Genomic DNA, 16,602 nt, shown 5'->3' on the forward strand with positions numbered 1-16,602 from the left:
GTCGATTTCTCATAACGTTCTGTTTGGCATCGTTTCCAAGTAGATGAACGTGTTCCGCTGTTTGTAGGAGTATTTCACACCGATCGACGTTCGCTGCCATTTATGTCAGATCTCTAGTTCGTTCGTGGCTGCCTGTCTCTGATCACCAGGAATTGTTTGTTTCTATTGGTCATGTCAGATATTACGCGTGGAGCTGAGCATCAAATGCATGCCATGGGCCATGGCTGCCCGCACCCAACGTTTTGCAATATAATTCATGCAACAACGTGGTCCGGCGTGATTACCTAGATATCTTGTCTAGTTTACGCGATTGACCCTGATTAATTGATTGAATACTCGTGCTTGAGAAAGAGTTTATTAAAACTTTGTTGTGGAAGGTTCCATTCCAATCAGTAGTAAGCAGCGTCGTTGACACAGTACCTCTTTCTATTAATTTTTTTGTAGGAAGTATTGGATTTGACAGTCAAGTCGTATACCTGTTTATATGTATAAAAATTGTGAGAAGTTTTATCGAAAATATCTTTTTATCTTGGGTCGTATTTCTTCCGTTCCAAATTATAGGTCATTTTGGCTTTTCTAGGTTCGTATAGGTTCGTAGATATTATACCTCGAAAAGCCAAAACGAACCTAGAAAAGCCAAAACGCTACGAACCTAGAAAAGCCAAAACGCTATATGAACCTAGAAAAGTCAAAACGACCTATAATTTGAAACGGAGGGAGTATTAAGATTTGAAATATCAAATTTGCATTCACTAGTCCAATACGGACGGAAGAGATGCAAGTGTTAAAAATCTGTGGATAAACTTAAGACCCGTGGGTAATTAAAATTGTTGATCTTTGCTTGTCTCGTTTATTAGTACTAAAATACAACATTTATATCCATACTACTCCTACTTTTATTTATGTAGGCCGTATTAGGATTCGAAAGAAATCAAACTTTACAACAAATAGTTGAACTCTGTGGATGTTTAGAGTCTATAAAAGTTGTACCAAATAGATTCATGCTTCATACATCTTCAATATGATATTAATTTTGTGACAATCAATGATATACTCTAAAGAAATTAGTGGTCAAGTTCAGTTTCCAAATACCTTTTCAAATGCCAATACATTTTTCCATTAAAAAAAGGATGGTAGATAATTTAGAGGGTCCCAGATCCATCCCAGCGCGTGCATCGCTTCTATTCAAAATTCCAATGTCATGATCCTCTTTCTCTTCTAATGCCCATGGTAATAGCCTAACACTTCCTCCCAATGGTGCGTTGGTGCTCGTCCCATGCTCTAGCCCTCATTTGAAGCTAAGTGATTTTTTTCTTGCTCCCCGTCGCTTCAATGCTTCTTGTGCTCCTCAGTAACCTTTTGTTTTGGGGTGGGTTGGGGGGAGCTCCTCAGTAACTTGTTGGAAGCAGCCTATCTGACAGAGGAGGTGTGATCTGGTAGAGTTGTTGGCAATAATTGAGAAGATTCAGGGAGGGGTGCATATTTTATGGTTGCAACATTTTTTTCTACTAGAATAAATTTCACTTTCCTCAGAAACGATATATTCTTTTATGTAGAACGATACAGTTTATTCTACAAAGCAGATAAATAATTTGACATTACGAACAAAACATTCTAAAACAAACAACTTGTTTTACATATAGAACAAATATGTCCACTTGATGAACACAATATATACACATGAAGAACAAAATATATACATATGATGAAAAAATATAAAAATAGAAAAAATGATTAATAAAAATAAAGAAGAAAAGAATAATAAAAATAATTGAAATAGAATTGAAATAATAAAGAAGTAAAACGAAAGGTGTAGAGAACTAATGTATCCCAAGGCAAACAAAATATATATACACTTGATGAACAATTAAGTATATAAGTAGACAAAAGAAAAAGAAAAAAAGAAAAAAAAAGAACAAGAAAAAAAATAAAAAGAAACAACCAAATATTTGAAATGAAATAAAAAAAATAATAGAAGAAAAAATAAAGAAAGAAGGAAAAAAATACTTAAACTGCAACAAGGCCAAATCTAAGGGAGCTTATTTATACAAAGATATACTTTGAGAACTCTACGTTCTCTAGATAATTGTCGTTTTGTGATACATCAGCATATTTTAGTTTTGGGTATCAATACCTCTTCGTATATTTTAAAGATTTTTTTGACGGAAGTCAGCAGGGGAAGCCCTTACCTATTTTTTATAATTTTTTTATTCCAGATCCATTTAATTCGCTCCCACGGGGAGTCAAAACTGGGCCTGCTGGGTGCTACTTAGGTGCTCTAACCACTACTCCTTTTTCCTATAATATAAGGCATCTAAGCATTCAAAAGTTATCCTCAAATACAAGGTGCTATAGGCACATTTGGATGATTTTCGTTTAATTCTTTCTATAATTAACAAGATAAGAGTAGCTGATTGGTGGATTATTACTAAAAATAAGTTTCTTGTTATCTGCAACTACCATTAACTCAGGGGTACATGCCTCTCTTTGCTTCTCCTGTTAATATATCACAAAATCTCTAGGATGCCTTATATTTCAGGACAGAGGGAGTAGGCTAGAGGCCCTTTCACAATTTTAAAGCAACTTTAGATGTAGAAGGTCTACATTCATCTTCAATATTACTTTCAAACTAAATTTCTATATTTTCACTGTGCTTAATCCTATTAACTTGTGGTTAGGATAGTGTCTTAGTAACCATGTTATTATCTGAAATTGAAGTTACTTGAGGGGTATCAACTATCAAGTATTTGGCTACCCTAGCTTTTAGGGTTGCACGTCGAGCTAGCTCGGCTCAGCTTGGTCTAGCTCGTTAGCCTAATGCTCGGCTCGGGTTGTTAATTGCTCGAGCCAGCTTGTTAGGCTCACGAGCCAGATATAAATTTGGAATTTCCATCGTTTCAACACATATGAAATGTAAAAATAGTAACTATAAAATTTTAGAGGCGGCTAGTTCGACTTTGATAGCTCAACTCCCTCCATTGAACCTTTAGCCTCCTTCTAACTCGGTTGGCTCGTGAGCAGCTTGCGAGCTAGCTTGAGCCAGCTCGTTAACAGGATGAGAAAAAAAATAGTTGCTCAGCTCATTAGAAAATCCACGAAACCAGCTCGTGAGTTTCTGGCTCAGTGCCCAGCCCTATTAGCTTCCATAATCCATACCTAGAGATTACATTATCTATCATTTTAAATTGAAATCGCCATGAAAACATCACCAGAAGTTTAAATTATACGTTTTTACTTTTACAATACTCCTACAAGAAAACAAGAAAACAAACAACAAGAGTTCGCAGCTTGGCATCAAAGGCGTTTTTCAGAAAACTGTGAAGCTTGTGAGAAGGCGTATTCGATGCCTTATTAGTAGCAGACTAGCCGTGTCCACACTATTCAGCGGTGCCCGCCATCCTATTTGTTTACGCTTATCTGAAAATCGATTGTCTGAAAATTTGAATTTTCTGAGAATCTGCTGTCAGGAGAATCAGTTGGTTAGATAAGTTGGGAGTTTGGCAACTTTGATTATTTGTAGTAGATTATCTATTCTGAGTGCAAAATGACTTGTACTAATTTTATTCATGAGTACGAGCAGAAGTTGATTTTGATGATGTTTTTAAAATTTGTAAAAAACAAATTTTGATCAAATAATTAGTAATGCATTCCAAAATCATTGAATTAGCTAAGGCAACGGTATTTCACAACTCACACGATACCCATTAGTAAAAAAAAACCTACAACAAATAATCCGTTTCTGACGCCAATTTTCTTTGAAATTTTATTAAAAAAGGATTTGTTTTGTCGATTGACTGCTTGCCAGGCTATTCACGAGTGCTGTCTGCCGTGCCTCTTCCTGCTCGCGCCGCCAGTCGCGCCCCTTCCTGCTCGCCGCCTGCCACGCCCCTTTCCTGCCGCGCCGCGCCGTCTGCCGTGCCGCCGCGCCGCGCCGCCCGTCCGGCTCGGCGCACCATCTCACCTGCGCCGGATCTGTGGTGGGAGGAGGCACCGGAGCTTGGACAACGCGGCAGCCTGGGAGGAGGCGGCGCCGAGGAGCTCCGACCCAAGCGCGAGAGGAAGGGGAACGGGAGGGAGAGGGCACCGCCTGGGAGGCAGCAGCGCTGAGGAGCTCCGACCTAGCGCAAGACGGCGAGATCGAGGAAGGGGAACGGAGGGAGAGGGCACCGATGGAAAAAAGGTTCGATTAATCTCGTAGTGCTAGTTCAATCGCGGTGGGGGATGCTTCTCGCGGGGCGTTACTGCACGGCGACCGCGGGCCGTTCGGCGGGATTTCTCGCGGTCCGCTGCCGCACCGCGCGGTCGCCGCGGAAACAAACGGGGCAAATGCTTCTTCCGGCCGCCGCCGCCGCCGCCACCGCCGCCGCCGCCGCCGCCACCGCCGCCGCGGCCCGCGCCGCCAGCCGCCTCGTCCAGCTCTTCCCTAGTCGGCGCATATCCTCCCTAAAAGTCCCGTGGAAGCGCGATCCCGTTCTCGACGCCGCCATCACCCGCGACCGCCGCTTCCGCCAAGCGTCCCGCCTCGTCCGCGAGGTGCTCCTCTCCCCGGGCCGCCGCCTCCTCTTCCGCTACCTCACCAAGCGCCGCGAGCGCATCAAGCTCCCTGTCCACGTCCCCACCTTCCTCCGCCGCTACCCCACCCTCCTCTCCGTCTCCCCTCCCCCCAAGCCGGTCGCCTCGCCCTCCCCGCAGCTCCTCGCCTTCCTCGACTTCGCCTCCCGCCTCTACGAACTCCACGCCCCGCTCCTTGCCTCCAGGCTGGCCAAGCTCCTCATGATCTCCTCCACCCGCGCACTGGCCGTCACCAAGATCGCTGCCGCCAAGCGCGACTTCGGCCTCCAAGATGACTTCTTGGTCTCGTTGGTCCCCAAGTACCCGGAGCTCTTCCGCCTCGTCGGCGACCCTGGGCCCGACGCATCTGGGAACGCGTTCCTCGAGTTGGTTTCTTGGGATGACAAACTGGCGAAGTCGGTGATTGAATTGAAGGCTGACAAGGAGGCCAATGTCGTCGGAATTCGGCCAAGGCCAAATTTTACTGTTAAAATGCCAAAGGGGTTCTATCTCAAGAAGGAAATGAGGGAGTGGGTGAGGGATTGGCTTGAGCTGCCATATGTCTCACCATATGCAAATGCATCCAATCTGGATCCGGCATCCCCGAAGGCTGAGAAGCGATCAATTGGTGTGTTACATGAGGTGTTGTCTCTGACAGTAGAGCGAAGGATGGCGGTGCCAGTTATTGGGAAATTTTGTGAGGAGTATAGGCTGCCAAATGCATTTGCCAATGCATTCACGAGGCACCCAGGAATCTTCTATGTATCGCTCAAGGGTGGAATCAAGACAGCAGTATTGAGGGAAGCTTATGATGAGAAGGGAAAGCTTGTAGATAGAGATCCAATGCTTGAGTTAAAGGAGAGATTTGTGGCAGTCATGGAAGAGGGGCATAAGAAGTATTTAGAAGACTTGAAGATGAAGAGGGAGGAGCTGCAGAAAGAGAGAGAGGTTGCAGGTCATGAGGATGTAAAAGTAGCTGCAGAGATTGAGGATCAGCTTGAGGAAGAATGGCACAGTGGGGGTTCAGGAGACAATGACACATGATACATATTATATGCAGTAGGAGGTGATGGAAGGCAGCATTGTTAGTGGTTCTTGCAATTCCATTTGTCCTTGGTCAGTATTGCCTGGTGAACTGGTAAAGGAAATTGGTTGATGCCTGGTGAGGTTCTTGTCAGTAATATTTAAGACAGCCTTTGTTGTTAGTTAGTTCATTGGAGCTGGGGAGGATACAGCTGGTTTTAGTGTTGGGATTTTTGCAATCTATTTAGATCCAAGAATTATTTTGAGCTGGTCAGTGCAAGACTATTTCTTTTTATGGAATTTTCTGAAAAATATTGCATCACCATGCTCTTGTGCATCCATCATTAACACAGATACCACAAATAAGACATAAAGTATTCCTTTAGATAAACGCAAAACATTTCTGCACTTGATATAATCCATCATAACACATTCAATTGCAAAGGAAATTCTAACAACCAAACTGAATTTTCAGCTGTGCCCCATTTCTTTCCAAAATTCAAATGATTATGAGATGTGTTATGTACCTCTATCCAGAATGTTTTCCCCCTCACAGACACTGTTAAGTCATTTGGTATATTTTGTTGCCAATGTTTAGCCAATTCCAGGGTATGGATGGTCATTCTGTAAGGTAGGAACAGTCTTGACAGGGTTTTCAGTTGGGCCACTCAAATTCGAGAAAACAAATTGTAGCAAATGTTCCAGTTTGTTCTGCGTACATGATGAACAACATACCAATCACCTGGAAAGTTGAAGGCTCGCGGCTGCCACCTTTAATGGTTCCACCTGAGACTGAGGTTATGTAAAAAGTTTGATTATTGCTGAGCACTTGGAATCAACTTGGAGAATAGGTTGAATTCAACGAAATTCACTGCAACCTTTAATGGTTCCATCCGGGAGTTAGGCTATATAAAAGGATTTGGTTCTTGCAAAGTATTTTGAATCAACTTAGAGAACAGCACATTGATTGGAAATTAGCTTGCTTGAGTGTACCTGTGACTTAAGAGATTTTGTGCTTTCTGAGTTTTATGTTATTTGCAGTACGGGGCCTTCCAAAATCCAACCAGGATTTTATCCCCACATATGGTGATTTTTCCAAGCATCCTTTAGTCCAAGGCTCTATTCGCCTAAGCTTGTCGCGATTTCAAGTGGACCTTGAATTGTGCCTCATCTGACAAATAGACTGGCCGAAGTAAAGCTGACTGGATGTTAGTTCATTGGAAGACTTGGTTTCACTACAACATCAAGATGTCGGTCTGTTATTTCCATGTATGATTTCTATTACTGTTTATTGGTTTTATAATGATCCTTTATGTGTTTTTTAAGAACAGAAAGCCGCATATATTTTTACTCTAATTTAAGTTTCAAGTTTCAACTTTGCCTCTCAAACATTTAGATAAATGGAGGGGCATATGCCGCTCTGCTGGATCTTTACATTGTCTGTGCATTCTTCTGGACTCTTTCATGTGTATTGCTATGATGTTAATCATTGTTCGTGGAAGATAGTTGGTCAATTCTACTCTATTCGTTTTTCTTTAGTCTTGCTGAAGTCGATTAAACTAATATAAATTTAAAAAATGAGAAGAACAACTCTGGCAATACCAGATAATTGCATTGACTGCAATTGCTAGTGCAGCTGTGTTGTTTACTGGTATTGCATAGTTGCTTTGATAAAAATTATATGTAAAGAAAATCAGTTTGTTTGGTAAACCATTAAAGTTTAATGAAGTATCTTTTAGAGTTTTCATTTTCGGTATGTTAATTATTGTCACCAAGGAATTTTAAAATACACTCAGAAGCAAAAAATCATGTATGCTGTTTATTAGTCAAACAAAAGATATGATGTTTCTTCTACAGCTGCTTTTCTTTTTAAAGAACATGCAAATTGCTACAACTTATATTTTGGAGAAGCTATATTTTGTCTTGACTGGCTTCAGGACAGGCATCTAAAGCCTATTGCATCACTTAGAAGACTTTAAACCTGTGAGTGGCATGAACTGCTATGGGTGGTACCCCTTCGTCACTCCTTTGCAATAGCAAGAGATTGAATGAATGAATAATGCACCACGGAAAACATATAGTTCATTCTTTCTAACAAGATGCTCAGGTAGAGGAAAACAACTATCATTTTGTGGTAATCAGCTTCAGAATACTACAGTTGGTCCAATGGAAACGGACCTATTTTTCTGTAGTGATCCTTTTCCTTAAGGCTCAGGTACCATTTTGTTGTGCTTGTAGTTTGCTGCGGCATGATATGTGATGTCATGTCGTTTTCTGTTTCTTTGAATTTCGTAGTCTTCTTTGAATCGAGCGAGACGCACGACGCGAACTGTCAAACGATCGTGGGCGAAAAGCTCGGGGGAACAGAGGAAGTGCGCATCGCCGGCGGCCGGCCATCTCCTGCGGTGATCGTCTAGTCGATTCAGTCTTCCATTCCAGTCGGAGGGACGGCCTCCAGGTCTTGCGAAGCGGCTCTGCACGGTAGATCTGTTCCATTTGTGCAACGATTCTGGTGATAGTGGGGAAAAGGATTTGGTTTTGCCGATTGTTATTGGGATTTCGTGACCTGGTTGTGTAGGAAACTATGAAAGATGGGTTGTACGGGTAATGGATGTAAAAGAAGTACCTAGAATTTAGTAAAAATATGTTTGATTTTTGTAGAATTGATGGTTCTGTTCAGTTAAGCGGCTAAAGCTAAGTCAGTAACGTTGCTTTTAGTGTGAACTTGTTCTTTCACAAAGATTTGACTTTTAGCTAGTTTATCTCACCAGAGCATTTATATTTTTTTTCAGATGGGAAGTCAGAGTGTCATATTACTCAAGATTTTTACTTGTGCTTTTAGTGGCAACCTCAAGGAATATGGTAGTAGCACTGGTCGAGGTGGAATATGTAGAACTATTCCAGACTTTGACAGAGACTATATGAGTTATTTTCAGTTGCATGACTGTTTGAAGGAATTTGGGTTGAAGGATGGAGACAGTTTGTATTACCTAAAGCTGGGTTACTGTCCACCGAATGGCCTTGTGCTTATTTTTGATGACAACCAATGCAACCAACTATTGGCGGATCATGTAGCGCTAAGTAGTTGCAGTCTGTACATTGTCCCTGATCCTGGAAGGCTAGTCAGCACTGAACCAGTTCCAAGGAATAATCCAACTCAATCTGTTGTGAGAACCTTGGTTGATGCATTCAGTCCAGATGAGATTGGTGGAGGAGAAGACGATGTTGGTAGAGGAGAAGAGATGGCACAGTTATCTCTAGATGATGATGACAGTGTTGAAGATGAGACATGAAAATACTGGTTTGGATGAAACTGATGATGACTCATCTGATGTAGAGCTTGTCCCAGAACATGAGCTTGAAAACAGGGCTGTGGATGCAGGTGGTTATACATTTGATGGTGATATTGGGGATGATGAATTGTATAATTTGAAGAAGCAACAACCTGCTATTCAAATTAAAGGAAAAGATGATGGTAAATGTAAGGTTAGTGGTAGGGCAAAGAAGGTGGCTACTTCAAATTCAACAAAGAACAATCCTGGGGTGTCATCTATCTGATGACCCAAATGATGGAAACCACACTCCAGATGATGTTGATGATCAGACTCCATTGTTTGTTCACAGGTCTAGGGAGCTTGAGGATAACTGGTTTGATGAGGTTACAATGAGTCACCCAGTCATGACAGAAGGAATGTTGTTTACTGATGTTGGACAATTTAGAGAGTATCCATTGGGAGTATTCATGCCAGGATTTTAGTTTGGTATTTTTTTTATGTTTTTTACTGTATCACCATCCTGCAGTAAGTCAGGTAAACATCCGAGCTCTCTGCAAATCTCATAGCACTACTGGATGAGCCATTGCAGTCAAGGACTCAAGGTTCAAGGTGTGACCCAATCGATGATTAGGCGCACTCCCTTTCACTCCTTCCATTCACTATATGCAGGCAGCAGGTTGCCTTGACTTTAACGTGCATGGCGACGGTCTTTCGAGCATCTACTTGCACGTTCCGAGTTAACAAGCCATCTTACTCTGCTCTGAAGCAAAGCATGGCGGCTGTATTCGATTGACCTACTTCACAGGTCATCGTGTCTTCTGAATTTCCAGACTGGACAGTGATCTGACGGTGGCTCTCTTTACAACGCTATCGAAGATGAATTTTAAGCTGAAAAATATAACTCCTGGAAACGTTTGAATTGTTTACCACCCACATTCTGGGCCTGCATGGAAGACCACTGCGCAGCGGCGCGACGGTGCCACTGGACGCAACCATGAGAGGAAGAAAGAGATAAGAGGAGAGAAGAGGGAGTTTTGTCTAAAACAAAGTAGAGAAACACACTAGCATACATGACACGCACTAGTATCTACAACTCATATGCACATATCTTACTCCAGCAAATTTTAAAATTGATGAAGTCACCATATACATAGGTATTGGCGTCAATGGACACATCGCCAATATCGTCAGTGGCCTTACCAAAAGACTGAAGTCCCTAAGAAATGCTCATATATTCAATAACTGTATAGAATCATGTTTGTTTATGTTATTTTATCTCATTTTCCCTTTCTAAATTCTAAATAAGTACGGGAGTCTTTAAATCATATTTATTCCAAGCTTCTAAAATGTATTGTTAGTAGGTTGCACATTGGTTTTTTTTGTGTAGTTGAATAATGCATACAATCAAATATGTAGACAACAACGAGAACAGACTCAATGTCGAATATGAATTAAATATTATTAACCAAAATTAAATCATCATATAAACATAATTAATATGAAGATATAACATTAATTTTCTAAACGCTGAAGGTTCGTTCTTGTCTTAGCTAAGTATATTGACATTGCAATGCGAATATTAATGACCAAATAATGCTTAATAATTTTTTCGATGTGAATATACCCTTGATTGCGACCAAGGGTTGGCATATATGCTGTCGTTATAACGTTTGGACTGCAGATGTACCAATTTGCCAAGTGATTGTACTAACATGTAGGGATGAAAATTGATCGGATACGAACGGATATGCACAGATATGAATACAGATAGTTATTTTTTTAGATCAAATTCGGATACGAATAGTGCCAAGATGTGTCGAATCTTGATATCCGTCCTATTCGAATCTTAGATATCTAACTTTGTATATCCGGATTCGAACGGTACAGATATTGAACGTCCGGATTCTGATACGAACCATCCATTTGAGTGTCCGAACCCCTTCGGTTGGACGAACGAGCGGATAATATCCGTGCCACTTTCATCCCTAGTAACAGGGTCGTCCCGTAAAATATGTGGGCCTTGTACCAAATTATAATTTAGGCCCTCAATCCAACTACCAAAGTTCAACATGAAGTAATTTTTATACTATAGATCATGGAATAACCTCTCCAATACTGACATGATTAGCAGTTGTTTCTATTGTTCTAATGTCCCAATCCAACAAGAAGCAGCTTCAGTGGTCCAACAAAGCCAACCAATCCTAAATGATCAATTGATGCTGAGACTAGGATTATGCGCATGGACAGAAAACGAGATAGAGGGGAAGAAATATGGCCACCAAGAAATATATATAAATATGAGTTTGGGATTTGGAGGCGATTATTCATGGTCCAATAGGATTTTACTTGTGGAAATTGTTGATTAATTGGTGGTAGGAGAATCAGACATACAGCTGTTGCCTTTTACGGGATGATAGGGGATGATTTGCATGTGAGTAGAATGAAGGAAAGTTTGTGTAGGTTTTTCCAGGAAGCTCCATGGAAACTTGAGTGACCTTGTCGGTTTTGTAGAACTACCGATACTGATTAGTAGTAGTTAGTGTGTACTAATCTAGCTTGGGTCCTGCATTTTTTGAGGCCCTGTTTGGGTGCACCGGTGGCACGTGCCCAGGGATGGGCTCGTGTACTAAATTGATTATTTTACAAATTATTGAACTAATTTGCACCCAAATACGTCCATTGATCTAGGTTATGAAGATATTCAGTTGGAACGCTTGGACCTTAGCGCTAGCTCTAACCCAACCTTGCCCAACTATACCACAAAGATAAACGGTTGTGTCAAGGCAAATGATCTTGTCTATCGGGATCAGGAAGCCGATGGGGTCGAGCCCCCCCCCCCCCCCCCCCCCCCCCCCCCACCCCCCCTTATTTTGCACGCACGTCGGACGAGGCAAAAAGCCTGGTGAGGATCGATCATCCATGCATGGAGTGATGGAGATTGATCGATGAACTGGTCAAAAAGCAAAGGGCCCGGTGTTGCACTGGCCACTTGGAATATTTGGTGATGCAATGAGGCGGTACTAGAATAATAATGAGATAGCTAGCCTCATTCCACAATGTTTTCGCGCGATAATTTGTACCAGTGTAAATGTGATGTCTCTTATCTGCTCGATGGAGCTCGTACGGGCGATGAGGGGAGAAGATGGAAAAAGGCGTGAGCCAACCTCCGAGGGCGCCGGTCTAACAGCCCGTCCGTCCGGTTAACATCGCATGATGCTCTTACAGTTTTCAGATTCCTCTCTCTCTACAGATGATGATTACTCGTATCAGGTTTATAGGACAGAGAGATCCTTGGACGTATTGTCAGTTAGGGTAGTTCATGTACGCACACGCAGTACTAAGTTTTTATTTTTGCTAGATCGTGGACATTTGTAACTAGCTAGCTGGTGTATAACATGAAAACCCACATGTTTCAATTGAAGAATAATATATGTATTTTCATGGAGAGACTTCAATCTGTAAGCAAGGTAAAGTTGTTACTAGTATAGCCGGCCTATTGTATCTGCTAGTGATAACCAGGGTGAGTAGCCTTGACTTAAATCTCACTTGCACATACCATGAGGGTATTTGGATCATGCAGCTAAACTTTAGTCCTCCTATTTGATACCAAATATGAGGGTTAAACATGATCTAACTGCTAAACTAATTGTAATATAGTGGCTAACTTGCTAATTAGTGGTTAGAATCCATTAGAGCATCTCCAGCAGTTAGCTCATGTTTAACTCTCATGTTCAAATCTTTCCTCATAACTAGCTAATAATGAGAATATCTCAATATCTTTTTCATTGTTATTAGGGGAGTTGCTTTTGCAGTTCCCCAATAATCTCATCCCAATTCAACTACCAGAGTCACAACTCCTCCTTTATTTGGGGTGGATGGATTATAGGTTTATCCTAATAATTATTAGTAAAAAGGAAAGAAGCACTATTTTTTTCATAAACTCTCTTAATACATTAGTTAGATTGGAACGGGGATCTGTTGAAGATACTCTTCCTGATTATTAGTCCAACTTTAGCCCACATTTAACCTTATTAATACACCTGGGGCTAAACTTCAGCTTCCTGTTTTAGCAATCCAAACACTCTCTAAACTACCTTCACAGCTGTAATTATGTACTACTTTTTTTTACTTGTAAATAAGGAGCTGCATTTGGCTGGTTGGTATGTGAAATAAAATTAACATTATGCAATACAAAAATCTTGCACTCAAAGACAGTACTAACACCTGCACCTAAACATCAACCAACTCTTAGGAACTGTAATACAATACACTGGTCCAGACCTCAGTTATTCCTACTTGCATAGTTACATCTGCAGCTAGGTACTCTCTCCTCTGTCTCCCATGGTAGGCAACTAGGCAAGTGGTGTGCATACAAAGGAACCAAATCGTTGCATGTCTCTGTGGGTGCATACATGGCCAATGCAAGGTTGCCTTTCTGAATCCTGCATGAGCGTGTACCACTAGAATTGTCAGTGTGTGCGGTGTATGGCAGATTTTTGGTTGGGTTGGTGGGGCCCTCCGGGGAGGAATCTCAGTAACAAACCACTCTTCTGAAAGGCTAGCCGCGGCCGGCGGTGGTGTCGCTGTCGCCCTGCCGATCCACAAGGAACCAACAGCTTTCTCCTACCCAATGTCACGGTTGCCCCTTCTACATACCTCCTCCTCTCTCTTTTCTCTATCCCTTCACTCCATTTCAGCAGGAGCTTAACCAACCTCGCTACTCGCTACCTTGTTTAATCTTGCACTGCATTAGAGGTTGCTGCGACCTCTGAAGAAAAGGTTTGCTACTCTTGTTAATCCATTCCCCTCAAATAATCCAAGTTGTTTTATCGATCGGCTGCACTTTTGATCTAAGTTGTTCTCCCCCCCCCCCCCCCCCCCCCCCCCCCATGTTTTCCTTTCTTTTTATGTATATGCAAGACCTTTTCTAGGGCAAGGCTGCAACCACATGCATATCCTGAATTCATGATGTATCCCAACCCAGCCAGTACTCATCTATTTTGCACACAGAATCTCTGCAGTTCCCATTTATTTTTGTCATGTTCAGAACAATCTTCCTGTTGTTTTGGTTGGTCTAGTTATTTCTTCATTTCTAGAATCATTGGAGCTTTTTAATTAGGTTGCAACTGCGCGACTCTGTTCAGTTGGATCCATGATTTTGTTCTTTGGGTTGCTACTGAATCTTTGCCTTTCTTTTACTTGCTGCGCACCTCTTCTTATTTTCTTTCAGAACCATGCCTGATGTGTTCCTGCTGTATGATTTGAGTAGTTTTGCTTCACTTGATCTGTGAGCCAAGACGGCACACTCTCGTTCTTGACCTAGTCATGTCTTCCATTTTTGCAACTCGATCGATCGCGTGCTAGGTAGTTAAGTTCTTGCTGTTATAAATTACAATGTACAAAATTTAGAATTACAAGAGCATGGAGTAGTTCGACCCATTCATGTTTTTTATTTATTTTCTTAAAGAAATCTAAGATGCATGCAGCGAGCATGCTTGATTTTACCTTTCCCATTTGCATGCATGCCATGCTCTGCTTGTTGATGTGCTGATCCAGATTGTTTGTGTGCAAATTAAGCAGGATGTATCACCCTCAGTGCGAGCTCCTGATGGCGCACGAGACCCGGGACCTGGATGCCGGCCAGCCGCACCTCACCGCCTCCGCCGGCGTCGCGACCATCCCATCGGAGCTCAGCTTCCACCTGCTCCACTCCCTCGACGCCGCGGCGGCAGTCGCGCCGCAGCCCACCATCGACTACTTCTTCGGCGGCGCCGCGGACCCTCACCAGCCGGCGGTGCAGTACGAGCCGCTGGCCGCCGGCCACCAGCACACCATGAACATGCTGCGCGACTACTGCAACGGCCACTACACCGCCGCCGCCGAGCCGTTCCTCCGCGGGGCAAGGACCGGTGCCCTCGTCTTCGGCGCCACCGACGACGAGTCGGCTGCCTACATGCCCATGCCCTTCGAGAGCTCCCCGCCGCCACGGGCCACCAGCGGCAGGAAGCGGAGCAGGGCGCTGCTGGGCGGCGGCTTCCATGGTGGGCCAGCCGGTGGTGTCGAGAAGAAGGAGAAGCAGCGCCGGCAGCGGCTCACCGAGAAGTACAACGCCCTTATGCTCCTCATCCCCAACCGCACAAAGGTACTGGTACTAGCTGTCTCCAAATTTCTTGATCCTTCTCTTCTTTTGTTCATCATCTGATCTGAGTTAATTTCGCGATTCTTTTTTATTATTTTCGGCGCAGGATGATAGGGCGACGGTGATCTCGGACGCGATTGAGTACATCCAGGAGCTGGGGAGGACGGTGGAGGAGCTGACTCTGCTGGTGGAGAAGAAGCGGCGCCGGATGGAGCTGCAGGGGGACGTGGTCGACGCGGCGCCGGCGGTTGCGGTGGCTGCGGCGGCGGCCGGTGAGGCCGAGAGCTCGGAGGGCGAGGTGGCGCCGCCGCCGCCGGCCGTGCAGCGGCAGCCGATCCGGAGCACGTACATCCAGCGGCGGAGCAAGGACACGTCCGTGGACGTGCGGATCGTGGAGGAAGATGTGAACATCAAGCTCACCAAGCGCCGGCGCGACGGGTGCCTCGCCGCCGCGTCGCGCGCGCTGGACGACCTCCGCCTTGAACTCGTCCACCTCTCCGGCGGCAAGATCGGCGACTGCCACATCTACATGTTCAACACCAAGGTGAACCATCGATCCGTATCCTATTGTTTTCATGCATGATCTTAACATCGATGTTTCATATGCTATACACGTGCTCAAAATGGTATTTAATTTTCAAACGATGATAATATTCTTTTTCTCTTTGTTGATTTGGATGCAGATTCACCCGAGCTCTCCGGTGTTTGCGAGTGCAGTGGCCAGTAGGCTGATGGAAGTGGTGGACGATTACTAGGCTACTATCTAGCTTCCTGAGCATATGCATGGCTTCTGGGTTACTAGCTGGCTATACTGTTTCTTGGATGCATGGCCAGTTCTATCTTTGCTTTGATTTTTAAGCTGCTTGATCCAATGATGGACATTGAGACATGTTTAGTTGTTTTTAAATATCAGGCTGTTTTGGTCGAATTGAATAAATTGGCGCGCACACTGTGTGAGATTAATATACTTATGTGTATTGGACAATTGGTCTATTAATAGATGGATTGTTGTTGATCAAGAGATAAGCGTATATGCATATAGAATGAGTAGGTTGACTTGCATGAGCGCACCAGTATAGTTCTGGGTGCAACTGGTTAGGTGATTCTTTGGTAGCTGTAAGCTTAATTCCATGGGATTATTGTGGCATGGTATTATATAACAACTAACAATCGTTTTACTTATATTTTCTGCTAAAGCCTCATGTCTGATTTATTATCTTCGTCGCTCAGCATGGTCAGTAGATTCGGTTTAGTAGATATATAGAATGCAGAAATAAACTGTAAAAAATACCCCAACTCGTCACTCCATTTTTTTTCCCCTTAAAAAGGCTTTAGCCTATTCTGTGACATTTTACAGAGGCGCAGAGGAAAGCATTTAAGAGTGAGAGCGACAGAATTTTAGTTAGAAAATGGACCTATTAATTACAATTAAATCACTAAAATGTTAATGCCAAGAGCATGTCAAATGTGAATGCATAAGCCAAGAATGAAATGTGTTTCCCGCAAGGCAGGTCGTACTCTCCTTTTGCATAGCCCCACCAATCTGCCAAAGATCATCGACGAGCTCCGCACGCCTTCGAAGTACATATTGGAAAGCCCTACTGGGGCCTATAG

General features: G+C 43.2%; 2 protein-coding genes and 1 long non-coding RNA gene across 5 annotated transcripts; all 3 read left to right on the top strand.

Moving 5' to 3' along the window:
- Positions 1 to 3,966: 3,966 nt before the first annotated feature.
- Positions 3,967 to 8,237, top strand: LOC111255705. Its single transcript, XR_002677791.1, has 2 exons — positions 3,967 to 4,180; positions 7,870 to 8,237. It is a non-coding gene; the product is annotated as an uncharacterized LOC111255705 (long non-coding RNA).
- Positions 4,179 to 9,442, top strand: LOC101781115 (protein ROOT PRIMORDIUM DEFECTIVE 1). 3 transcript variants are annotated; one of them, XM_012846496.2, is made up of 2 exons: positions 4,179 to 6,843; positions 8,367 to 9,442. In XM_012846496.2, the coding sequence occupies exon 1, from the start codon at positions 4,222 to 4,224 to the stop codon at positions 5,593 to 5,595; it is 1,374 nt and encodes a 457-aa protein (XP_012701950.1). In that variant the 5' UTR covers positions 4,179 to 4,221; the 3' UTR covers positions 5,596 to 6,843; positions 8,367 to 9,442. The 3 variants fall into 3 exon arrangements, with proteins under 3 accessions (XP_012701950.1, XP_022682606.1, XP_022682605.1); XM_022826871.1 differs by having other exon boundaries at positions 4,179 to 5,713; XM_022826870.1 differs by lacking the exon at positions 8,367 to 9,442 and having other exon boundaries at positions 4,179 to 5,713; positions 6,616 to 7,008.
- A 4,109-nt stretch (positions 9,443 to 13,551) lies between these two features.
- LOC101777179 (transcription factor TIP2) lies at positions 13,552 to 15,930 on the top strand. Its single transcript, XM_004967542.1, has 4 exons — positions 13,552 to 13,628; positions 14,430 to 14,991; positions 15,095 to 15,532; positions 15,672 to 15,930. The coding sequence occupies exons 2-4, from the start codon at positions 14,431 to 14,433 to the stop codon at positions 15,741 to 15,743; spliced, it is 1,071 nt and encodes a 356-aa protein (XP_004967599.1). The 5' UTR covers positions 13,552 to 13,628; position 14,430; the 3' UTR covers positions 15,744 to 15,930.
- The last annotated feature ends 672 nt before the right edge of the window (positions 15,931 to 16,602 follow it).

Source organism: Setaria italica, chromosome V (assembly GCF_000263155.2).
Source record: "Setaria italica strain Yugu1 chromosome V, Setaria_italica_v2.0, whole genome shotgun sequence".
In the NCBI taxonomy this organism is placed as follows: domain Eukaryota; kingdom Viridiplantae; phylum Streptophyta; class Magnoliopsida; order Poales; family Poaceae; genus Setaria; species Setaria italica.

Bases quoted from the DNA above. Each gene is read 5' to 3' on its own strand.
- LOC101781115 (XM_012846496.2), top strand. From the start codon at position 4,222: ATGCTTCTCGCGGGGCGTTACTGCACGGCGACCGCGGGCCGTTCGGCG.
- LOC101777179 (XM_004967542.1), top strand. From the start codon at position 14,431: ATGTATCACCCTCAGTGCGAGCTCCTGATGGCGCACGAGACCCGGGAC. The intron at 14,992-15,094 runs GTACTGGTACTA...TTTTCGGCGCAG, and splicing joins TCATCCCCAACCGCACAAAG to GATGATAGGGCGACGGTGAT. The intron at 15,533-15,671 runs GTGAACCATCGA...ATTTGGATGCAG, and splicing joins TCTACATGTTCAACACCAAG to ATTCACCCGAGCTCTCCGGT.